General features: G+C 44.4%; 5 protein-coding genes across 7 annotated transcripts; 2 read left to right on the top strand and 3 right to left on the bottom strand.

The window, feature by feature from the left end:
• Window positions 1–186: 186 nt before the first annotated feature.
• Window positions 187–5,182, bottom strand: SF1 (splicing factor 1). 3 transcript variants are annotated; one of them, XM_017168104.3, is made up of 6 exons: window positions 4,852–5,182; window positions 4,044–4,687; window positions 3,847–3,981; window positions 3,113–3,188; window positions 1,646–1,798; window positions 188–1,588 (listed from the first exon to the last, which is right to left on the bottom strand). In XM_017168104.3, exons 1-6 carry the CDS (start codon window positions 5,028–5,030, stop codon window positions 376–378), a joined length of 2,400 nt encoding a protein of 799 aa, XP_017023593.1. In that variant the 5' UTR covers window positions 5,031–5,182; the 3' UTR covers window positions 188–375. The 3 variants fall into 3 exon arrangements, 2 of the variants coding, with proteins under 2 accessions (XP_070142628.1, XP_017023593.1); XR_011445114.1 differs by lacking the exon at window positions 3,113–3,188 and having other exon boundaries at window positions 1,449–1,588; XM_070286527.1 differs by lacking the exons at window positions 3,113–3,188; window positions 4,044–4,687; window positions 4,852–5,182 and having other exon boundaries at window positions 187–1,588; window positions 3,847–3,976.
• A 472-nt stretch (window positions 5,183–5,654) lies between these two features.
• On the top strand, window positions 5,655–8,525 carry l(3)07882 (Nucleolar protein 14 homolog l(3)07882). Its single transcript, XM_017168155.2, has 3 exons — window positions 5,655–6,226; window positions 6,283–8,239; window positions 8,315–8,525. Exons 1-3 carry the CDS (start codon window positions 5,722–5,724, stop codon window positions 8,418–8,420), a joined length of 2,568 nt encoding a protein of 855 aa, XP_017023644.1. The 5' UTR covers window positions 5,655–5,721; the 3' UTR covers window positions 8,421–8,525.
• A 157-nt stretch (window positions 8,526–8,682) lies between these two features.
• P5cr-2 (Pyrroline-5-carboxylate reductase-like 2) lies at window positions 8,683–9,818 on the bottom strand. Its single transcript, XM_017168156.3, has 3 exons — window positions 9,659–9,818; window positions 8,900–9,565; window positions 8,683–8,829 (listed from the first exon to the last, which is right to left on the bottom strand). Exons 1-3 carry the CDS (start codon window positions 9,735–9,737, stop codon window positions 8,753–8,755), a joined length of 822 nt encoding a protein of 273 aa, XP_017023645.1. The 5' UTR covers window positions 9,738–9,818; the 3' UTR covers window positions 8,683–8,752.
• A 1,159-nt stretch (window positions 9,819–10,977) lies between these two features.
• Window positions 10,978–13,812, top strand: LOC108075656 (ubiquitin-conjugating enzyme E2 J2). Its single transcript, XM_017168204.3, has 4 exons — window positions 10,978–11,444; window positions 11,511–11,945; window positions 12,738–12,808; window positions 12,865–13,812. The coding sequence occupies exons 2-4, from the start codon at window positions 11,645–11,647 to the stop codon at window positions 13,369–13,371; spliced, it is 879 nt and encodes a 292-aa protein (XP_017023693.1). The 5' UTR covers window positions 10,978–11,444; window positions 11,511–11,644; the 3' UTR covers window positions 13,372–13,812.
• Window positions 13,813–21,485: 7,673 nt separating this feature from the next.
• On the bottom strand, window positions 21,486–23,432 carry LOC108075372 (vanin-like protein 1). The gene is made up of 4 exons (XM_017167782.1): window positions 23,124–23,432; window positions 22,570–23,014; window positions 21,769–22,501; window positions 21,486–21,714 (listed from the first exon to the last, which is right to left on the bottom strand). The coding sequence occupies exons 1-4, from the start codon at window positions 23,430–23,432 to the stop codon at window positions 21,486–21,488; spliced, it is 1,716 nt and encodes a 571-aa protein (XP_017023271.1).
• Window positions 23,433–25,075: the final 1,643 nt, after the last annotated feature.

The raw sequence follows: 25,075 nt of genomic DNA, 5'->3' as shown, positions 1-25,075 counted from the left end.
TCATCGAGACTAAATCGATATTTATTGATTACTAGATAATTTAGAGGGATATTAAACAGGAACCGTAATCATTATTATAAGTTATAGAGATCAAATGGTGATAAATATTATATTTAGACTTTTTCTGTAGGCTCAATCCCTCAACCAGGCTCATTAAAATCCCCATACATTGTGATTTAATTTGATAATGAACTATTTAATTGCGTCCTTTATTTTTAAGCATCATTAAATACAAATTAGTTTTGTAGGTTCGTCTCGATTATGGTGAGTTGTAGGGAAAGCGACTATCTTGTGGTCTTGGATTAGGATTACATAATTAATTGATTGCAGCGACAGTCTCATGCGGTCATCAGCAGCGGCGTCTAGTCCCAAAGCTCAAGCGGAGGGCGGTGGTGGTGGCGGCGGCTGCGACAAGCTCAAGGCTGGTGGCGGCGGGCCACAGGGTGGAGGTGGTGGCGGAGCATAGCCGCTGCCCCAACCACTGTAGCCGCCACCGCCCCACGGCGGCATGGGTGGAGCACTAGTGCCCGGCGGTGGCGGTATGAGCGGTGGCAATGTGCCCGGTATGGGTGGATTCAGCGGCTCCGTTGCCGGTGGCGGCGGCTGCGGTGCACTCATCCATGGCATTAGCGGTGGCGGCATTGGTGGTGGCGCTTGGGTGCCAGGCGCCGGCAAATAGGCCGACATCGCGTGCTCCATGCCCACACTCATGCCGTGATCCATCGCTGCCAAGCCGTGAGCGTGCTGCTCCATCCCCATACCGTGCTCCATGCCCAGGCCGTGCTCGTGCCCCGTCGCACCCCATCCGCCCATGTCGCGCTGGTGATCTCGCGACGAGGAGCTGCTCGGCGGTGACTGGATGGCCTGCAACTGCGAGGGCTTCTTATCAAAGATGCTGTAGCTGGCCCGGTGCAACTGAGGACCACTGTTTGCGGGCGGATCCGGCTTGGTTGCTGGTGCGGCTGATGGCGGCGGTCCCTCTCCGAGCTCTGCCATTAAGCTCATGTACTCCTCGTCGATCTTCGCCTGGGTATCCTCACAGGCCATGCCCGGTGCTCCGGATCCCGGGCGCTTGTTGCGACAATCCTTGGTCAGATGGCCTGTCCCGCCGCATGAGGTGCACACTATGGTGTTTGTGATAATCGGCTTGTCTGGACACTGCCACGACTTGTGGTCCGTGGAGCCGCACGTACACCGTTGGATGTCATTTTCGCGCAACGTTCCATTGAGCTGGGCCAACTCTCGCAACTGCATTCGGCGGAGATCGTTGTGGCCCTCTGGTACCTCGATGCCCTGCCGTATTACGTCCTTGATCTTGTCCACCGCCTTGCGCACCGCCTCCGGATTGGGTGCGGTGATGAACGCATGCAGGGGCTCGTCCTCGCCCGGCAACGGTTGACCATCCTTGCGGCCCACCTTGCCCTCCTTCACCGATCCCTTGCCGCGAATTATGATCTTGGCGCCCGTATCCTTCTCCATAGCTTTGAGCGTATTGCCTCGCGGCCCGATCAGCAGGCCCACAAAGTTGATGTCCGGATGCTGTTCCTGCGGGATCAGCACTTTATCGCTGACACGGGTCACCGGCGGTCTGGAGAAATTGGGAAATCAATTAATAGTTCAATGGATACTAGTAGTCCGCACTCACTTGTAGTCCGCCGGTGGCTTAAACTCCGGATTGACCGTCTGCATTTTGACTATCAACTGATGTCGCTGTTCTTCCAAGCGTTTCCGGTAGCGGAACTCACGGGTGTTCAGCCGCTTGCCATCAGAACTGTAAATGGGCTCCGGCGAGGGTGACCTGCGGACGAGAAGAGCAGAGAGAAGAGGCGACTTTGATGAGAAGGTTCTCGAGCCTGGGGACGTAAGAGGGTGCTGCTCTTGGCGCTAGACTTAGTGGGCTTATCGTAAAGTACTAACTAATAACGATTATCGAGAATATGCTGTAAGTTGCAAATCAAATTCATTAATCAAGTGGTTTATTATTAGCGCTGGCAGAAATATAATTCATTATTCGCTGAGGAATTGAGAAAAGAAGAATTTTGATTAATTCGTTCGATTCGGTAGCTCTTTCTATATCGTTTCTGTGTCTGTGTCTGTCGCACCGGATTGGATTTCTCTGCGAGAGATATCCGAACTACTGGGACGCTTATTGGAAGAAAAGAAGAGTGGACATTAATGGTAAATGTAGGATCTATTCCGGTTATGTTATCTCCAGGCGCTTACTTATTGGTTGCCCTTTTTCGGATGCAAATCAATCAATCATTGTTTCGATCGCTGCCTCTAGAATCCCTTGAAGAGTTGTCATTAGTTTTCATTAAATAGTTTCGTTATCAAATTAGCTACAAGGATCAGCGTTATACACCGTATGTATGGGACTGTTTAGCGTTCAACAAAAAGTTATAGATTAAGTTAAACATATCTTTATGTTTTATATCGGATGTCCTAGACTCATCAGTGTTCTGTTGTGTCATTAGATATCGTGGTTTTAAATTCCATTAAACTATGTGAAAAATTAAGTAATTTAGCTGATTTAAAAATGCGTTATTTTGGCTTAAAAACTGTTGAATTCAATTAGAAAGTAAATAAAGGGGCCACAGAAATCGCTATAGATTATATCGATAATATATATATCTTAGGGTTAAATGCTATAATTTTCAAGGTTAATATATTTTAACTGCATAGTTTTTTCGCTAGATTTAACACTTGCTGGCTTACTTTTGTTATAAATTTCAGAGAATTTAATCCAAACCGTATTCTGAGGCACCCGATTTAAAACCTAAAACCAATCGAATTCTGAGTGACACAACACGTAGTGGATCTTAGTCTACAATAACAAAAAAAATATATATATATATTGTGTGTGGGAACCCCGCAGTTCAATGGCATGCCACAATGAAACCTGTTCGCCTCATGACTCATAATCAGGACCAATCCCGACGACGACGACGACGACATCCTTGGCATCCTTCCCGATCGGACGCCGTCTTTTTGATTCTAGTAGAATATTAAGTGCTGCTTGGTGGCTGGTGTATTCATTTGGGCATTTGCAATAGCTTTGATTCAGAGACTCGACTCGGTCAGTGGGGGGGGGGGAGAGAGAACTGTTTCAAACCTTTCTTCCGGATTCTGCGTGATTCCCAGGTCGCCGGTGCGCAGCTTGCGGCTGATCTCCTCGATTTGGAATTGAACTGCAATTAGAAGGCGTTAGAGAAGAAGGAAGAAAATCGAGCGCAACCTCGACATTAGTAAACGTCTTACATGCTGATTGTCTAGAAAAAGGGGGAGAGGAAATATGCATTAATTATATCTGGGGGGTGGGCAAATGATATTGTGGGTATTTGAGACTTGTATCGCTTTCGTGTGTCCGCTCCTAAACTAACTGAAAATGCTGCGACCGTTACAATCGAGTTAATTAATAATTGAGTGGGGGTTAATTTGATTAGTTCGACTGCGCATTAATCTCTGCAAATATACAACAGCGGAATAGCCACATGTTTTCGTTTCTAGCCGTTTTGGAATGGAACGGAACTCTTGTTGGATCGTATCGTATCGAATGGTATGTGTGCCACGCCGGAATCCCTTCAAAAAGAGAACGAGAGATTATTATAGATTGCTCAGTTGCAGTTTGTTTGTTTGGATGCCTTTGGTTGCTTTACGATCTCTGGGCGTGCGCTGCTCTTCCCTGGCGTCTCTCACTCTCTCATGTGTGGCTCTGTCTGTCTGTGACTCTCTGTTTTCATCCATAATTGTTTCTCATTAAACTTATAAACTACTTTTGCAGTGCTTAAGGGCTAACTTAGTTGCAGGATCGGATGCGATCGGCAGTGGCCGGGGTTGGAATATTACCTAGGTAGGCCTCCTGCTGGGCTGGATCCAGTGTGGACGGCAGGATGGTGGGCATGCCCGGTATGAAGGTCTTGTCGTTTTCATTTCCGCCCCAGCGGGACTTGCGCTTCCTCTTTCGTTCTGCTGCACTGTCCACTGCAAGAGATTCGTTAGCTCATTATTAATCGATTTATTGAATTGATTTACTTGATACTCACTTGAGTTATCGATCGCGCCATTGCTAGTGGAGTCATTGCTGTTCTGGTTGCTAAAGAACGAGGCGAATCCTTTGCTGCCCGCGCTGCCCATTAGCTCCTGAATTGTCTGCGACAGATCAAATCTTGATTCTCGTGGCTCCTCCCGTATGGTATCCAATCCCTGGGGCTGCCTGTCGAAGAGCGAGGGGATTCGGGGATGATCCTGTTCCTGGTTCAAGGAGCTCATCGAACTCCGATTGCCGGAAGTGTCAAAGGGATTGACGTGAGTGCGCTCTCGGCTGCTCCTTTGAGGCGGCTGATCTCTCTGATCCCGCTGTCCACCGCGATCGTTTCGCCGGCGATCATAGCTCCGACTGCGCGAGCGGCGGCGACGATTCCGGTCGCCGTAATCATCTCCACCACGTCCACCCCGCGAACTGCTGCGCCTGGAGCGGGAATCACGGTCCCGATCCCGCTTGCGATCACGATCCCGGCTGCGTGATCGCTTCCTCCGCCTGTCGTGATCGTCGTAGTTCCGTGAACGACTGCGATTCGAGCGGGAGTCCCGATCCCGGTCGCGGTCACGATCACGATCCCGATCACGTTCCCGATCACGATCCTTGTCGCGGTCATCGCGTCGCCGACTGTCTCGGTCTCTGCTGTCCCTGAAATATAAAGAAGAAATATTAAAAAATTAATAATTATAAAATTGAAGACACCAAATAATGGTCCCAATGAGTGTTCTGTACTTTACATTGGTGCATACATAATATATATACATACAAATATATGAATATATATTGTTTCCTTGTAACCAATGCCAACTCACCTCCTCTTCTTGTCCCTATCCTTGTCCTTATCCTTGTCTCTACTGCGATCCTTGGACCGCGAACGCTCCTTATCAGCGCCGCTTCTGCCGCTGCCACCGCCGTTCGCTGCGGCTGAGACTTCTCGGGCCACCGCCACCGCCGCCGCCGAGGAAAGTAAGTCCGGCGGCGTTGCACTCATTGTTTCTCTACAACTTTGACGCCACTCTTCAGGTCAACACAACCACGCACAGTATACAGTTTTCCGACCACGTTTAAAGCACTTTTAAACAATATAAAATATTTTTTTCAGTATGCGGCGTTGCGTGTGAAAATTTTCAATGGCGGAGTGCAAAAACATCGACACTATCGATACTATCGACGTAGTGTGTTTTCTAACGTGTTTTCACTTCCTTGCGGGGACTTAAAACCCTATTCACACTAGCCCAAAAAAGGAAAATCCGCCGGATTTATTAGACAGTTAATCAAGTTAAGTTTTTTTGTAAGCCTCTTATTAATTTTCGAGAGACCAAATATAAAAAGAAATATTTTAAAATGTTTTTAAAATGCTATATAATATATATATAAATGCAATTATAAAGTTCTTATATCTGGCATTACCATTGCTCTATATTGCTCTATTATGATTTTTAAAGAATTTTACATTTATACATATTTTATATATTATTAATTTTGGGCTAAAATTTCATCGGCTTCAAGAAAAATTCAAAAGTTGCGGTCTAGTGGAAACGCCACGATTTTATGATTTTCGTGCGATAGTTGAAAACACATCGATATATCGATAGTATGTATCGTTTTCTGTTGCACGTGTGCGGCGTACTTTTGTTTTGCTTTTGCTCAATGAGTTTAATAAACTGAATTTGAAAGAAAACATGGGGGCGAAGAATAAAAAGGCCAGCGCGGATGCTGTTTACGCCAAGAAGACGGTAAAGTCCGCCAATCCCTTCGACAACACCGCGGCTCAGTCCAGCAAGCGCGGCCAGAATCCCTTCGATGTGCACGTGAACAAGGAGAAGTTCAAGATTCTGGGAAGGATCTGCAAGCATGACAGGGGAATGCCGGGCGTGTCCAGGGCGAAGGCTCTGCAGAAGAGAGCCCAGACCTTGGGCCAGCAGTTCGCGGTGAAGAACAAGACAAACAGGTTCAAGGATAACCGTATCGGTAAGCACCTGAGCGGTGACCAGCTGACCGAATCTGTGATGAACGCCCGTTACCTGGCCGAGAAGATGTCGCAGGTGAGACAGTCCCAGAAGGCGGAGACGTTCAATCTGAACGACGATGAGCTGCTGACGCACAGGGGCCAAACACTGGAGGAGATTGAGCAGTACAGAGACGAAAGATCCGACGACGAGGAGCTGGATGACGAGGGTCTGGATGGTGAGTATACGAAGTACATTTCTGCTGGACATTTATTTACCAGGATTTCCTTTTAGCTGATTTCACGTCTGCTGCCCACTTCGGAGGGGATGGAGACACTGTCCAGGACCGGCAGACTGCCATCGAGGAAATGATCGCCGAGCAAAAGCGTCGTAAAAACGAAATAGTCAAGGAAAAAGACGAGGTGTACGAGCTCACCGAAAAACTGGATGCCAATTATAAGCTATTACTGCCGCTGGTGGCCAAGGCCACCAAGGATGAGCAGGACGCCAAGCCGCCACCAGATGCCTACGACAGGTTGTTGAAGGAAATGATCTTCGAGCCTCGTGGCAGTGTTACGGACAAGCTGATCAATCCCGACGAGCTGGCCAAACAGGAGGCGGCCCGTTTGGAGAAGCTAGAAGCGGAGAGATTGCGGAGAATGCGCGCGGATGGCGAAGAGGAGGAGGAGGCTTCCATTAACCAGCCCAAGCATCGGTCAGCAGACGACCTGGATGACGGTTATGGCTACCTTGCCGGCGGGGATGATGAGGGCGATGATACCCTGGCGTATGATTTGGATGGAAATCTGGGCACCCACCTTAATGGCAAAAAGAATATTGCGGCAGAGCAGGAAAATGATGAGGAAAATGGCGAGGAAGAGAGCGATGGGGAGGAGGAAGAAGACTCCGATGATGGAAGCGATTCCGATGTGGATAATCTGAGCGATTTAAAGGAATCGGATAGTGAAAGTGAAGCTGAAGTTGAAAGCACCTTACAGTCGAGTAAAAAGAAACCTCAGAGGGAAAAACCGTCTGTCTCCATGGACACCAGCATACCCTTTACCATAAAGATGCCCAAAACCTACGAGGACTTCACGGCACTTCTCTCCAAACACGCTGTTCCCCAGCAGGCGACAATTGTGGAAAGGATTATCAAGTGCAATCATCCCAAGCTGGAAGGTGTGAACCGCGAGAATGTGGTCAAGTTGTACTCTTTCCTGCTGCAGTACCTCAAGGATTTGTTTGAAGATGCCAGTGATCAGGACATCCGCGGGCATTTCCAGCTGCTCTCCCAGCTTATGCCGCACTTGTATGACTTGACTCAATTGAATCCGGAACGGATGTCCAATACCTTGCTAGAGGTTATCAAGGAAAAGTACGGGGAGTTCAGAAAGAACCACAAGACATATCCGTCACTGGACACTCTAGTTTACTTTAAGCTCGTGGCCAATCTGTACTCCACCTCGGACTTCCGCCACCCGGTGGTCACACCCTGCTTTATTTTCATGCAACACATCCTCTCAAGGGCGCGCGTTCGCACGCGCCAGGAGATATCCATGGGGCTGTTCCTGGTCTCCGTGGTCTTGGAGTTCGTTTCCCAATCCAAGAGACTGCTCCCAGCCGTGTTTAACTTCCTGCAAGGTATTCTGCACATGTCCATACCAAAACGGGACGTTCAGCAGCTGGAGATCACAGCGCCGTTCGAGCGGGATGGCCCTTTGAGCAAACTTCTAACCCTTCCAGCCAACAGCAAGGAATGTAAGGATTTGGAAAGCCAACCGCTGCAGTCTGTGGATCTGGTGACCCAAACAATCACTCCGGATTTCAAGGTGCGAGCTTTGGATGCAACACTCCTGCTGATCAAGGAAGCCCTCCAGTTGGTCGAGGAACATGTAGGTGCCTGTTATCTGGCCAAACCCTTCCTTAGATTGCTCGTCCGCCTGCCACTCGATTCCTATCCCGAGCATGTCCAGCTCCACCACAAGGAAGCCACTCAACTGGCCGAAAAGCTGGCTAAGCAGAAAATGAAGCGTTTGGCTCCAGCGGAAAGGAAGCCGAAGGCTTTGCGGCTGCTAGAACCTCGTTTCGAGGCGGTGTACGATGATAAGCGACGGCCCAAGATGTCCAAGGCCAAGGAGGAGCGGGCCAAGTTGCTGCACAAGATCAAGCGCGAGAAGAAGGGCGCCATTCGAGAGATCCGGAGGGACACGGCCTTTGTCCAGGAGCTCAAACTCAAGCAGACACTGCAAAGGTAGGTTTTGTCATAAGAAAACTATACATTTTGTGTATTCCAATTAAAAATAATTCTATATTTCTCAATTTACAGCGACAAGGAGCGCCACGAGAAGGTCAAACGCATCTACCAGGAGGCCTCTGTGCAGCAGGGCGAGCTCAACGAGCTGGCTCGCTCCAAGAAGAAAAAGAAGTTCTAGTTGTTCTCTCGTTCCAGTTAGGCTGATTTCGATGTAGTTATTAGCTAGGCTAGTCACTAAGCTTCTGAAAGTAAAGAGCAGCGCTGTGCTGCCTTGTTTTTAATATCGCAACATCGACCTTCATATTACTGCGAATCATAATAACCCAGATTATGGCATCAACAACGGGGTTAATCTCAGATGAACGATTGAAAACCATATATACAAACCGGTGATTTGAAGATTGTTTATAATTAGAAATTAAGGAAAACAAACTGTGCAGTTCTGCCTTTAATTTTTCTTTCTAATATTAATTTATTATAAAAATCGGCCCACCCTAGTGTACATAAAGTCTACGCCGTCTTGCCCGAGATCTGCCGGCATCGTAGCGTCGCCTGCTCCACCGCACCAGCCACCGCAGCTCGAAAACCTACAATCAAAATCAAAGGTTGAATTTGAGGCGATAAGAGTGCGTCATCCGCGTCATTAATCCAATTTACCTGACAGTTCCAGTTGTCTGAGAGCTGCTGCCGTCGAACCCGCGGGACTTGTGACGCCGTCTTTGAGTTGTCCGGGATGCATTCCGCTATCTCGCACCATATGACCTGCGCCGAGGACCGTTTGGGAGGCTAGCCGGTAAGCCAGATCCCTGGGCATCCCCATATGGACGGCTCCATCTGCTAACGCCTCAATCATCACGAAAACATAGGCCGGTCCACTGCCACTGAGAGCGGTAACCACATCCAGTTGGGACTCATCGACCATCTCACAGGTTCCCACGGATTGCAGGAGTCTCTGAGTGACCTCTGCATCTGCATCGGTTGCTTTGGATCCCCGAACATAAACCGAACAGCCTGAACAGACCACGGCTGGAAGATTGGGCATCACGCGGATGACTCGAGCTTGGTGAGACAGACTGGCTTCGATGGTGGGCAGGGTAATGCCCATGGCGATGGACAGGAAGAGTTTGTTGGAGCTGATGGGCTGAATCTCGGCCAAAACCGTGGGCACCACTTGTGGCTTCACGGACACAAAGACTACTTCGGACCGTTCCACAACTGGGTCGTTTTGAGTCACTGTCTCAACTCCCAGCGACTGGAAAGACTGCAGGGAGAGCTTATCCGCCGGATGAACACTGGCAATCAGTGTGCTGGGCTTGGCCAAACCTAAAAAGAATCAAGAAAATGTAAAAAATCTATGCTATGGTGAAATTTTAAGAACAGGAGAGAGGGTTTATGGGGTTAATGGACTGGACTCACCTGCTGCCAGGAAACCCTTGGCCAAAGCCTTGGCCATATTGCCACCACCCAGGAAACCGATCTTTCCTATCGCTGTCATTTTGGCTTTCTAGGAGTAGTAGAGCGAACTGAGGACTGCACTTTGTGCTGGCGGAACGGCAACTGTTTGCCGAGTGCTGTTGGCGTTGACCAAAAACAACCCGAGTGGGCTGATAAGAAATCTGGCTGGGTCCGCTCCCCCACCCACCCCCTGCGATGTGCGAACAACATGCCCAGTGATCGCCCCTTATCAGGGGGAGTTCCTGTGTGTTGGTTTAAGGCACAGTCGCGGTCAATGTATCTATTTAATTGTTTAAACATGTTATTTATAAATTTATAAACATGTAGAATATAAATTGCTAGAACAAGCTTATACTTAACAGCACATTTTCATTGTTAATTTACTAATAGATGTGAAAAAGTTCACAGTTGGTTAAAGCAAGCGCTAATTTTATGACTACAGTTGTAAACCCTTTTTATCAGCAAAAACAGCCTATGTATAGTTCTATGAACTGGAATTCATTCACCCATTAGAAGGCATGACAAAGGCCTAATTTATTCCAGATGCCCTGTAATCCCTGTAATCGTCCATTGGCTTCATTCTGACGTTTAATCGAGTTCCATTAGGGTATAAACAAAGAGCAAGTCCCTCCAGCGCAATAATGTTTACCAAGATCCGAAAACATTCCCCACCTTGAAAGATAACGTTGGGTATCAGCTCAATGTGATAACAGAAACGAGTGTTTGAAAAGTGTGAAAATACTCTATATAAAAACACAAATTATGTACTTGAATGTTTCTCAACTTTTGTGTGTTGTTTAGATACCTATTATTATATAAGGGGGACCCATAAATATTTATAATACAACTAAGAATATAAGAACATTTTTGAATTCTTTAAATTTGGTTAAATTTACCATAAATTATATATCTATATAAATACCATACGATCATAAAATATATTTTAAATTTAAATAGGAAGCCTTTCTTAATTTCAGAAATAGCTACCCCGCAAGGACAATCTATTAAAATCTCCAAAGCATATTAAAGTTGGAAACGGGTTGATTCAAAGACCGATAATGGAATGGAACCATATTATAATATTTGATTTTTTTGTTTTATCCAAAATTTCCCTCTTTTATCTCAGTTCAAAATTTAAATAAATTTTAAACTCTAACGGTGATTGACCGGAAACTAAGGAATCGATTTTGAAATCGATTTGTCTAACAGCTTTATCGTAGCAGTGTGGCCGTAGCATAATTGTAGAAACGCCGAATTCTTTACTGTCTGCCTACGGTCACACTGCTGCTCTAGAACGAAATCGGGAGAAATTTTTATCAAATTGCAATTTTACGCCCCACACCGCCTGAAACCCGCCCACGTCGTGTTCTTATACAATTAAAGACAGCCGCCAGCAGAGGATTACTCCCGTAGTTGTACCAGATTCCAGCCCTAATTAGCTGTCTCAACGAAAGTTGTGCGTGTGTGCTGGCTTGTCAGGGTGTGCAAGTGTGCGTGCGTTGTTTTCACACACAAAATTCGCTGCAATTTACAAAATTAACAACAAAAGCGCAGTAACAGCGACGAGAACAGCAACAACAACAACGCCAACAATAGGAAACGAAACGCATTTGCGAGGCTGATTGTTTAAACAAGGTATAAACAAAAGTATTAGTATTAGAGGGGAAATCGCATGCCAGGCATACGGACAACTGGTAAACAAACCGAAAGGCCATCGGCAGTCCCGAAATTCTAAAAGCGGAGGAGGGTAAGTGTTGCCCGATGGAATAATAGATAGCGACTGTCATTTAATTGATTTGCAAATTACTTTCAGGGCCACGTCGCTATCCCTTATCAACGGCGGCAGTGCACTGCGAGAAACACGTCAGTTGTGCTTCATACATTTCTCAAAATTTTCACCGTGTCGTTGTTTTTACTTATTGTGTCTAAAGAAATATAGACAGAATAATGTCCTCCTCGTCGGCTTCCGGCGGTCGCAAGCAGCCCACGGCCGTCTCGCGCATGAAGCAGGACTACATGCGTCTTAAGAGGGACCCGCTACCTTATATCACAGCGGAGCCGCTGCCCAACAATATCCTCGAGTGGCACTACTGCGTCAAGGGGCCGGAGGATTCGCCCTACTACGGCGGCTACTATCACGGCACTCTGCTCTTCCCGCGTGAGTTCCCCTTCAAGCCGCCATCCATCTACATGCTGACGCCGAACGGACGCTTCAAGACCAACACGAGGCTTTGTCTGAGCATATCAGGTAAGATAGAAGCGTCTGTTAGGAAAAGCTTTTACATTTTTAGAAATCGTGTCAGAGGCATTTGGAAGTATGCAGACTGAATACAATATAATTCAATTAGGCTTGTGAGATATTAAGGTTAGGGTATTCCAAGACTTCATAGTAAGCTACATGCCGTGTCTGAGCATATCAAAGAATCGCCTCCTCTTCAATTTTCATGCCACAAATTCAACAAATAACTCAAAAATTAAGTTTTAGATTTAAAAAAACTAACAATAATCGAACATTTTTATCCTATCCCTGTCATATAACAATTTTACTAATGTAAACCACTATCTTTAGGTTGCTCTTTCATCCTTATCAGATTTTATTATTTTGCTTGAAATTATAATACCTATACTGTATCGATATTTGCTGCGAAAGTCGATATATATCAATAATTTAATGTTATGTGAAAGCGATAAATCGATAAATCTTTTTGAGCAATATAATTGGAATGGAAATAGGAAATAAATTAAATAACATGCCTCGCATTAATTTCTTAATAATATCAATATTTAAAAGCTCTTCCGGTTACAAAAGTTTTTGAGATATGAAAGTTTAAGAGATATTTCTTGTCTTATCTTTTATATTCAAGAAAAGGCGTTTAAAAATTGTATTATCACTTTGTTCTGTGATTATATATCGCTATCTGGCTTGTAATCTTATTGAAGAATGTTGCAATCTTAGTTTTTGCCTATTTCATGTTAAAAATCTGAAGTAAAAATGATTTAAAATATTTGTATTTAAATGTTTTGTGTTTTATCTTTTCAGACTTTCATCCAGACACTTGGAACCCGACTTGGTGTGTGGGGACCATACTCACAGGCCTGCTAAGCTTCATGGTAAGAATATATCAAGTGCCCTGAAATATAAATAACTAATAAAAACTATTTTCTAGCTGGAAAGTACACCCACGCTGGGATCCATCGAGTCGTCGAACTATGATAAGCAAATGTTTGCTCAAAAATCCTTAGCATTTAACCTGCGCAACACAAATTTCTGTGAGCTGTTTCCCGAAATGGTCAATGAGATCAAGCTGCGACTGCAGGGCACTCAGGCGGCGGCAGCTGCAGTGGCGGGGGCCACTGCGTCCACTTCCAGTGGTGCGAAACGTGCCAATGGCCTGGCCAATGGCGATGCCCTGGGAGCTGCCGATGCTAATCTGGCGGCGGGTGGTGCTGGTGTTGGTGGCGGTCATCCTCAAAATGGCGCGGACGGCATCGATGGTGGGGGAGCGGGGCAGATGGATCTGGCCAACGGCGGTGGAGCGGCGGCGCTACAGAACAGTGCTCGCAATTCGTATATGAATTGGCAGTCCGTGTATTCCAACCTGGTGATCATCATCTGCTTTGCGATATTTGCCCTCATTGTTAATTACGTGATCAAAAACCTGAATCAGGAATAGAACTAACTTTACGACACAGCCTCTATATTTATATATGAATGTACACATCTGTGTGCGTGTGCATATTTAATCTAGTTTACTCTAAAGTAGCCTTCGTGGATTCAGTACCGCTTGAGAAGTATTTACAGACCCGCTTGGCCCCAGCCTCCGCAGCCGCCACCCGTCATCCCGCCATCCATTCCCCGACCTAAGTTCCCACGATCGCTAATTAGTTGGAAAATATTGGCAATCACAAAAACTAGAAACACAAATACACACAACCGCACACCCACACACAAACATACACTCAATTATAAACACAATTTGTGAAACCTATAAATTGTTTTGTTATGTATTCATTACTATAAAAGTCTAGTTTAATGCAGCGTGAATGAAGCCAGGAATATGTTTGTAAATGAATAAAAAAGAAAATACGGCAACAGTAAGCTCGTGTACAAATTAGCCAACTCATTTATGTCAGATTCCTGCTTATAAAATGGATCTTCACTTTCAGCGACGTTAAAATGCCTGATGTTGATTCAACTTATATAGTAAGTTGTAATTTGTAGTTGGCTTTGCGCTGGCTAAGCGGCTTAAGTGTGAAGCAAAGTCCACTGGCAGTCGACTATAATTTTCCCCTCATGTCTGGCAGTGTGGGTAAATCCAATAAACTGGAGCCGGTCCGACAATGTTTCACATTTAAACCGCTTAACACGGCCAGAAGTCTCTTTTGCGGCTACTTTGTTGGTCATCTTAAGGGGGTCTTCTCATTGGGCAACTTTTTTTTTTCGATTTTTTTTTTTTGCATTTATTTATAGCTTGGGATGGTGTGTATATGTCCCCAAAAGGATTTTTGGAAATTCGAAATACTTTAGAAGATATAGCCTTTTTTGTGAAGCAAGATCTATGCAAAATGAGCTTTTTTCAAACTTCAAACGCGTTTATCTCGAAACCACGTTTTTCGAACTGGCGGCCATGATATCTCCAGTTCAACTGAACCGATTTTCATGAAACAAAGTGGAATCGACGCAGAATTGTCACCATTTTCGGCTGACGGAACAGATTTTTTTTAAAATTTTTTTTTCTATTTTTTTTTTACACTAAACTACAAAAAAAACGCCCGAAATCGAATTTTTTTTTTTTTAATGGCCGCCATTTTGTTTTAAAAATTTTTAAAAAAAATCTGTTCCGTCAGCCGAAAATGACATCTATTCTGATTATAACCCCGTTTTTATTTTTCATTTCGGACGCTCTGGAGACACTGAATCGTGGCCGCCAGGACGACACGTTTTTTTTTCGACCACCAAGTTTGAAGTCTCATTACTCTTTGAACAACCCTCGTATCGAGGCAAGAACAACTTTTTTAGGTACTTTGAACATTTTTGAATACAATAAATAAAAAAAGTTTTCAATTATTCTTTGCGTTTTCAAATAAGAATTTTTTTAAAAAGGGTCCAAAAAACGGCTTTTGAATGAGAAGACCCCCTTAAGCCAAAATTACACACATGACGCTTATTACTGGTGGGTACTGGGCTGGGGGTGGCGCGAACTTTGTGAGTTTAAGCGATTTATGGCGCCCATAATAACAGGAAGATATATGTGCTTGCACTGCAGGCTGAATACAAGATACTTCTAAAAGGATTTTTCTCATTTTAGTATTACAAAATGAAGTCTTGAAATTTTGAAAAAATTACTCTGCAGACTAAAGCATATTAGACATAATTTTCTATATTCTTTGGGTATTAAAGAAGCTAATATAATTATTTACATTTAAGGAAGAGATAGTGTTTGCAAATCTTCTTAAATACAGAAAATCAAGTACCAAAAATCTTCAATTAAAAAGATTCACGCCTGAATTTCCTTCTGAATATAAAAATCTAAATTGTATTTCAATTATTAACGTATACATAAAGTGCATTGGCTTAGACTGGTTGAAAAGACTTCCTGCTTACTCAGCAGACGCTAAAACTTCTTGAAATAAACGCATAAAGGATAGACTTCATTTTGTGATGAAAGTTTTTTTTTTGCCAGACGCCGAAGTTGATAATTTAACTAACGTAAATTTCAAGTTCAGGCAGCATGGCAAAGTTTCCCGAGTGCGGCTGGCACTTGCAACTTTTCAAATTTCGTTGTTTGTTTTATGAACTTGCAACAGTTTAAGCCAATTTCGGTTGCACAGAAGAACAAAAAGGAAATACTAAAAAAACACCAGCAGACACAACACTAAATGATATCCCGGATGCCGGGGAGAAGAGCACACAGACCCCGTAACCGAGACTTTTCTGGCCCTGTCATCAAGTATTTTTATGGGGAGTGACGATGGGCGGGGATTTCGAAATATGATTCCAGTAGTTGGGGTACTCTCCTCTGAGCTTTTTGCCCAAAATGTATTTTGAGTGCCCCCCAAGATGGCGGCGACTAGCACTGGACTCCAAGTCCATCCAAGTTGTCTCCAGCATTTCCGCTTTATCCTCTTCAATTCTCGGTCGGATGTGCAATTTTTGCTCATTTGTTCTTGGCATTTATAAGCTGCTGCTGCCCCGAAAAAGAGGTCAGTGGCGTTGAAATCCGTTGAGTTCATTGTTCGACCGGCCACAGGATAGAATACGAGTCCCCGAATGTGGTCAGTAGTGGCGGGACCAGGCTTAAATGCCCAACAAATGGGCACAAGACATTAGTTGGCGGCAATAAATGTCGATGCTCCCGGGCTAAGCCGCTTAGCCAGGGAAATATGCGCGACTAAACCCACCGAAACAAAATACAAATGGAGTGGTCAGTGTCTCTTGGATGGGCTACGAAGTCCAAGGAAGTCCGCCAGAGGCGGTCTGAGCCATAAAAATAATGGCAAAAACAAAGGCGAGTGCCCACGGCCAAGGCGGTCGGGCAGATAAATAAATATAAATAAATAAAAATAACAAATGCAATAATCATTAAGTTCGCCTCATTGGTGGGCATGTGCGCCCCAAGTCCGATGGCCATCTGGAGCTGGCTTCATGTCCTGGATCCTGCACAGCAAGAAAAAGTGGGAAAATTTGTAATTTAATATTTATATTTGGCTTTTAAGGAAAGTTTAATAGATTTTATACAAGATAATTTAATTTTATATATTATTACCTTTTCATAATGATATTTTTTCATCATAAAATCATTGAGGGTGCTAAGTTATTTGTTTATATTTTTCTCTGTGTGGATTTCTTTGACCAGTCCTCAGGTCATAAATGTTACACACACAGCCAGATGCGCATATAAATGAAAATGTTTGTTAAATTATGTGGGCAATATACGTTTATGCCTGTGTCAGTGTGCGCAATAAACGATAAAACATAAACTTAATATGCAAAGGCCACGCGAAAATAGCAACAGACGAAAAGTATGCTACATATTCGCCGAGCTTCAGAGTGTTTGCTTGGCGTGAATGCTTGAGTGTGTTTGTGTTTGTATGAATATATGAGTGTGTGCGGTGCCAAGTGAGCATTCTCTTTATCAATGCATAAACAAATGGTCATCAGCTGTGGACAAAGGATTATGGCAGGAAGGAAGATGGAAAAGGGATGATGGTGCCGAAAAAATAGGTTTCCCAAGTTGGTGGAATTCCCTGGCAGAGCCAAATTTTTCTGACTTGTTGAAATATTTTAAGGCTTTATTGTAGCTAAATTTAAGTACCTATATAATAATGAAATTTTATATTAAAATTATTATGGATCCTCATTTTGCTTTCCATAATATAAAAGCCTTGAAAACGAGTACTCTTTTTCTGTGAGTGTTCAGGAAAAAAAGCTAAACCTCACCAACATTGATAAGAAAGCTCAACAATAATATCCTGAAATTCTATTTTGTTTTACCGTTCAATCAACGCTGCAATAATGCCCCCTTTCGTCAATTTAACCCAATGCAAAGATATTTATTATTGGCAAGAAATTTGCATAAATCAATACATTATAATGGAATATAAGCGAGGCCATTCGCTTCACATGCGAACCTATGTACATACAAGGATGTGGGCTAAAAGGACGAGTGGTCGGTTGGTCGGGCAGTGGACAGTGACTGGGGAAATGGGATGGTCAATTGGAGAGCTGGACAATCGTTAATTCAGCCCTGTCAACGGTCTCGAGCTCGTTTACTCCCGGAAACCGTGCACTTGGACGCTAATGTATTGTCCTTTATGTGCTTTATCTGCTGCACTGCCCCACTTCATCATCATCATCATCACAGTGATCGTCGCTGTAGTAGTCGTTGTCGACATGGCCGGTTTCATTGTTGTCCCTCTGTGTCCCTCTGCAATTGCATTATGCGATATTTTCTGGTCGCTACTAATGCGACCTGATGTGAGTGGAAAAAGTTAGCACCGCACCACTCAACCGCATCGCCATAAATTTCAATTAGTGCGGATGCATTTGTGTATTTGCGTGCGCAAAATTTTGAATTATGAACTCTGGATTTGGCGAAACGGCTAATTGCTGATTGAGTTCTGGGTTTTGGCTGGATCTAGTTTGTTGGATCAACCAATCAATGTCTGATTGCTCTGTAGCCCAGCACAGACGAGAGGCAATTGGGTCACAATGTTGGTGGAAAATTGTGCGAACACTAAAATTACAGAGAGTAGAGGGGACTCAGGGGTATAGTACACGGAAAAAACTACACAGTTTTATTTTGTCATGTCAGGAAAATTATAGCAGAATTCCTTACATTCGTCTTTTTGTTCAAAATATGACACTTCTTTCATTAAATTTCAAATATTTATATTTAATATTTAAACCTGTTTAAAGAGTCCTAACAGACTCCCTGTTTTTCGTGTGAGGACTACTCCCTCACTCGCAGGCTGTCAGTGCCAAGTGGTTGCTGTCCTAACTCCAACAAATTATGAGCACAATAAAAAGTGGCAAGGGGCGACACAAACGAGTGCCACTACATGAGCGGGACAGCAACAAATGCAACACGCGACACTACACAAGTGGCAGGCACTTCCGGCCAGCAGATGCTTCACATCCACTTCCACTGCCAATGCCCTTGGTCCAGTTGTTACTGTTCCTGCTTTTGCTCCTTTCACTGCTCCTGTTCCTGTTCCTACTCCAGCTCCCCCTCCTGTTACTATTCCCCCTCTTTAAGCCTCAAGTGCTTGCTTGTTGGTTTTATGGGAATGTGTGAGACTTTCGCATTGAATTAACTTGAGTGGCCGGCGAACGAGGGCGTTCGTGTGGTCAGTGGCTGGCATTTATGGATCAGCCTGTCAGAGCTAGCACATTTGTCAAGTGTTTTCATTTACTGATGGATCAAGCTGGATAAGCAACTGCCATGCAAACAGCAAGGGGGAGTCTTTAAAGGACTCGTTCTAGAGGAAAATAGATAATCCACAGACGGATATAAATGTTTGTGTTTATGGTAATTCAGAGATCTAAATGCTAGTATTTATAAATGAAACCTTCATATATTCGTTTTTAAAGTTATGTATATATATATTTTTTTTTTAATATTTTGCAGTGCACAGCTTAAATTGTATTATAAGTGTTTGTGTCTTATCATTTTCCTTGGCAGGCTGCCAGACGCTAAAGTCAAGTTTCGCGATGCGTCGACTTTAAGGGCCCCGACCCCAGGAGTCATCAAAGAGAGATACGCCACTTGAATATGCAAAGCAGCCCGGGGAGAAGGGTTCGGCTAAGGGCAGGATATCTTTATGCCGGCTGGAGCACTTGTTGCTCCGTTTTTGCAGTGCGAGCACGAGTTGTTGGAAAGTAAAATTATTAAAACTTTTTGAATTAACAAAGCGCCAACAACGAGCTAAATGACGTCGACGATGTCCGCGCAAAAAGTGAATTAAAAGCGAATAAAAAGCGACAAAGTTAATTTATGCACAACTAGATACAAGCAAGGAAGTAGAGCGACAGAGTGGGATAGAAAGAGAGAATGAGAGGGAGCGAATAGTTGAAAATGTCGCTTGAACTGTGGAAACGGAAAACTGAACGCCATATTAGATTCAAATGCATTTCCCTGTCGGCCGACACCTCCCGTTTCCGGTGGTGCTGCGCGGTCCATCCCTTTTCCCAGGCCCGGCTTCCGCTTTCGCAGCCGGAAATGAACAGCAAACTTTTCAATTGAGTTTTCCGCCCCTGCAGTCGGCACAGGGCCACGATAAAGTTTTGGCATTATTTTTTGTTTATTTTCTTGTTGATCCATAAAACACAGTCGCAAAAGCAGCAGCAGCAGCACTACCAGTTGTGGGCGTGGACTTTTTGGCGGCGGATAAACTCCCTAATGGAGCCTAACATTCGGCGGGGGCAGTTAACATAAATTGACAACGGAGAACAAGGGCAGCGAAACGTTAATTAATTTGCGGACAAATCTTTTCTAGGACAACTACAAGGCCCTGTTAGCTCGCTAGCAATCAAAGCTCATAAATTCCAAACAAATTAAGCAGTCGAAACTTGGTCCCTAATCCAAGTCTCAGCTGGTGTCCAGCGGATGGTAATGATGGGTATTTACCAGGCAACCGGAAACAGGAAAACAACAGCAACAGCATCGACCGAAGACCCCCACACACATCAATGGCAATCATGAAAATTGGACAGCTAAGTTTGGGCCCAGAACAAAGGAGAAATAGGAAAAGGCCGGTGGGGGAAACGGAAAAAGGAAAAACAAAATAAAAGCAAGAGAAAATATATATGGTGTTTTCGGGGCCTACGGAAAGTGCCGACAAAGCGAACAGAAAATCAACAGAGTCGAGCAGGCAATAAACTGCCTGACAAATGAAAATAAAAGCCGGGCAGCAGGCGCTCGCAATGAGGAGCCAAAGAGCTACAAGATACAAAATACAACCTCCGACCTACAAGATACATTCTCTGCCAAAAGGCAGAGGCGAAATGAACAAGCAGCAGTTGATGTCCTTCCGTTGGGGCGCCAGATCTCCGAGCTTCGAGCTCGGCGCACATCCGCCGCTGGTCATTTCAATCAATTTACCCGTACACACTCATACACACACAGCAGCCAACACTCTCTATGGCCAGCTCCAGACGGATGAGCCCATACATGCTTGGCGTCTCATTTGCACCGAGGAAAAATGTCAAGTAGAGGTTGATTCACACCAAAATATATTCCAACTATACGGAAGATATTTCATAAAATAATAAAAATTCTTCACTTAAAGTCCACCAAATGTAAATTTATTCGTAAAGATTGAGGCAATAGCTTTCATATCGTTCTTCAGAGTTTTTCTTCTAAAGTGCAGAAGGGGTTTTTCCCTTAGAAAATTTTTAGGTTTTAGTTTCTACTAAAGATATTTTTGTACTAAAGATATTTACTAATATTTTCATTGACGAAATTACACTGATTTTTTCGTTGTGCAGGCTATATTTGACTTTTTTTTTTTTTAATAAATGTTCGGTGGGGAAACTGTGCTGAAATTCGCTAGCCGGAAATGGCAGCCATGACGGAAACGAAGACACATTGTTGTTGCGGCCCCGAGCGGCGAAAGCGTGTGTGTGTGTGTGTGTAAATGGTTAGACGCATGTATGTGGAAGAAGAAGAGGAAGAGGCGGAGAAAAGCTACATACATAAGCAGTTATTTGTCATGTAGCAAACTCTCAAAATACTTTATTCACACACACATACACTCGGGTACACTGTGCCGTGCAATACAAAGCAATGTTGGCAGCTCAGCAAAACACCGGAAGTCGTAAAAAGTATTTCAATTTAGTGCAAAACGTCCTTGCCACCTCCTCCATCACCTTCTCCGGCCGCCTCACATCTCCGGCTCTGCGCCGCTGATTGAAGACATGGCCAGTACACTTTTCCCCCTGGTTTTTCTTTTCTTTTTTTTCTTTGGTTGGTTCGCCTTTTCCTGTGATGTTTTTATGTGTGCCAGGTTTTTCCGACATAACCCGAAAACTGTGAGGCGGTGGCAACTATGTGGCGGTAGCACAGCATTATTGCATTAAAGCCATACGAAGGCATCGCAAGCTAAAGCTCAGGATGTCCAAGAATCCTGGCTTATTGAGAAAAAGTCGGGTAGTTTTTGTGGGGTTAAGTCTAGTGGGATTTTTTTATATACTTAATATTGGATACCACCTTAAATTAATATTAAACAAATGAAAATATTAATTACTTCAACAAAAATGTATCCTCTGCCAACATATATCATCATGTTAAATCCTTAACCAAACGAGTATCAGGATAGCCAGTGAAATTGCTTGAAATCCTCCAAGAGTCTCTATACGACTTGAGCTACTCCTGTAACCGCAGGCCTGTTGTTCCTCCTCACTGCCCACCCCAAAGGTGCACTCGTTGTCGTAGTAGTTCCCGTAAACAGCAAAGGTCAGCAGATTACTCAACTCCAGTGGTTCTCGCATGATAAAGCGTACCTCGTGCTGATAACTGTGCCGGGGAAGATTGCAAATGAGCAGAGATTTCAGTCTTAGGACAACTCACCTATTCTCAGAGGGCTTCTGCTGCGACCACTCGAACTGGCTGGGCTCCAGAGGGAGCAGATTGCTGAGCAGGGAGTTGGGACTAAGCAAAAACTCCAGCGATTCCGGGTAGATAACACCGATCGCCAGCCGTGTAAAGGTCACGCTAGTCTGCTGCTCCGCTCCCTCTGAACCCAGCAACTGTCCACAGTCCCCGATGGTGGGTCCAGAGCAGGCAAACAGCCCACAGTTGCGGATGTAGTTGGCGTCCATAGTGTCGTTGGTGCGCCAGCCGTCGTAGGTGCCCAGTCGGTAGCTGTAGTAGCTGCCGTTCTCTGCCACCAAGGATGATCTCCAGGCGATGTCGAAATGACAGCAGAAACTGCCCTGGCACAGAGTCCTGCTAACATTGCCGCTGGCTCTCTCGTCAAATTGCAGCAGCTCAGTCTCATAGTTTTCCACGTCGTCGCGTTTCATCAAGTAACTTGAGCTGTTGGCAACCTGACGAGGCGTCCTCGCTTGCAGTGCAGTCTCCCTTTTCGCTCGCTTTTGAACGGACCTGCTTCGTGGGTACTTTGGCACCTGCGCCACATAGATGGTTCGTTCTCCCAAGTCCTGCCTCATCACTCTGGTCAGGGCACCGCTGCGTCCATGGTAGATGCCGGATCCACTGTTGCCAATCAAAGGATTGCTGGCTCCAGCTGCCAGTAGGTTTACATCGTTGGAGTAGGCCCAACCTTCTTGGACTTGTACAGCTGGTGTCAAGAAATGGGAGACGGTTAGTTCCATTTAAATGCTATGATCAGGTGCCCCTCTGTCTCACCTGTGAGAAAAGGCAGCTGTGAGTACCACATGGCCGGGAGAACAAAGTCCGTGACACCCTGCTCTACGACAAGCTGGCGGGCTGGCGTGTAGAAAAGGATATCAAAGCAGATAAACTGGCCAAAGGTGACCCCAAAGTCCGTCTCAAAGGTGATCAATTCCGGAAGGTAGGTGCTGTTTTTGTTTTCACCTAAAACGTGCACCTTCCGGTAGCGGGACACTACGACACCTTGACGATCGAAGACCACATTGGTGTTGTAGGTATTGAGGCCATCGGGAGCACAGGGCCTGGTGTCCTCCGGCACATCCTTGCACCTCTCTTTTTCCGTGAGATTGATAACGACATACTTGCTGGCATTGCGTGCTGCACACGACAGAGTCACTAGGAACTCCTCATAGTAGGTGGCATTGGGATCAAATTTGGCGCAAAAAGTAAATATTTTTAACTAAAGAGATTTCAATTCAGTTCCATTACAAAACAATTTAACTTCGTTGTTCTACGCGATTAGGAGAAAGGTTTAACCACGTTAATCCGCGGCTTAAAGTCTCGCTGACCTTTTTTTCAATATCTTTGTCAATCCCGTCTGGATATCTTCCATTTTGTAATCCCATCTTGCTGGCAGCCCGTTTTGCTCCGGCGATTTCTTCTTGTTTCGCCTCAGTTTTAGCCTTGGTAATATATTTCAGAGACACGTCGCCTGCTCCCGAATCCCTGCCCGTGTATCCTGCTGCTGCTGGTATCCTTCTCCCTTCGTTTCGCCTTGCTGCTCCGTGACTTTTCGCGGCCGGCGATTCACACGTTCCGGCTGGGATAGTGGGGCCAATTTCAGGGTTTTCCTGGTCCAACACCAGATACTGCAACATTTTTATTTGGACGCTCCGTTGTCATTGGTTTCGGGGCCGAGGCAACGTGACTATTAGTGCGGCATTTAACGCCTTTAATGTTTCTGTGAGCTGCCCGAAGGCGCCCGGGGCACGTAGTTAGTATTCGGCAGCTGCAATCCGTAATACAAATTAATGATTTTCGACTCGCATTGACAGTGCTAAGACAAACAGAAACGAGAGTCGGATAACAAACAACAATCTGCCGTACATACATATGAATGTGTGTTTTCTTATTCGACAGCTTAGCAAAATATGCTGATGCCTGTTTGCAGCGCCGTGTGTCTACTCCAGGCCAATATAAATTGAATAGCTAAGAGTACACAAGATGCACAGGGGGGAAAAGGGTAGCAAAAACAAATGGAATTTCGATAAAAATAGCAAAATATACTTAAGCTAACTGAGGGATTTTTAAAGCAAATTGTATTTTAATATTTATTCTTTTTTTTTCTCTGAATCCCTTAAAGGAGAATTAAGATTTAAATAACCTTATAATATATAATTCTTAGATTATGTATTTTCCGAGTGCCTTGTTGTGTATATGCCAGCCTGTTGCTAAAATATCAAATATGCTCAACATGCCAACTAATTTTCCATTGTGATTTATCTTCATCAGGGCTTCTGGCTCCCTCTTATTGTGATTTCGGCATCGTTCGTCCATGATTTTAATTAATGCGTTGGATAAAATCTATTTGCAATATGACCGAACGACCGACTTGCCTCAAGCTTCAAATTAATGTCTGTGCTTACACTGACAGAAAGAATTTCTCCTCGTTCAGTCAACTGGCTTAAACGAGCACCAGCAGAAAACAGGATGCCTGGCAACGGTGCGTATGTGTGATCCGCAGCAGGTCGCGTACAATGAGCGAAACGTGCGGCTCGTTTGTCACGTGCGGAGTCAGTAAATTGCAATAAGCGCCACAGCAAGTCGAAATAAGTGCGAGGAAAGAAAGTCAGCGGTGCGAGAGTGGTTTATTTTTCACGGCAAACCAAATAAAAGTTGCGCATATCAAACGGAAACCGCCACAAGAGTTGTCCCATCAATTGCTGGCACCTTTAGCTGTAGGGGGGAAAAACAATACAATGTTATGTTTGTTTTTCTTTTAAAGCGGACTTATTGCAGGGGATTTTTTGTGACTTAGCGATGGCTAAATCATTGCGAAACCAAAATATCGGTATGGTGATTATCGATCGAGTTCTTAGACATTATTAGTACTAGTTTTAAAAACTAAGCTTAATTATTATTACATTTTAGGTATATCCTATCTTACTTAACAAGGAAATTAAATTAAAAAATAATTTTACTATATTTTATATATAATTCAAAGTCAAAGTAGCTTGTTTAAATAATCAAAAAATCACATTTCCGATATATTTACATAAGTACGCCGCTAGTATGGCTCCCGTTGCTAAATAATTCTTGAAGTATAATCTCAATCTTGGCAATTTCCTTGCTCTCTTCCCCAAAATAAGAAAAAGAAACAAAAGTTTCCTGCCAGCTCTCGTTTATCATTTCGCTCCGGCACGACATTCATTTCGGGTGCCTTGGCTGTTTGCACGTTTTTTCATTTGTATCTTCGGGAGGTGTCGTTGGCCCACATAGATTTAAGTGCTTTCTTTGCTGC

The sequence above is a fragment of the Drosophila kikkawai genome, chromosome 3R (assembly GCF_030179895.1).
Source record: "Drosophila kikkawai strain 14028-0561.14 chromosome 3R, DkikHiC1v2, whole genome shotgun sequence".
Classification (NCBI taxonomy): Eukaryota; Metazoa; Arthropoda; class Insecta; order Diptera; family Drosophilidae; genus Drosophila; species Drosophila kikkawai.
The sequence above is the reverse complement of the archived record's forward strand: the minus strand, read 5'-3'. Positions and strand labels throughout refer to the sequence as shown.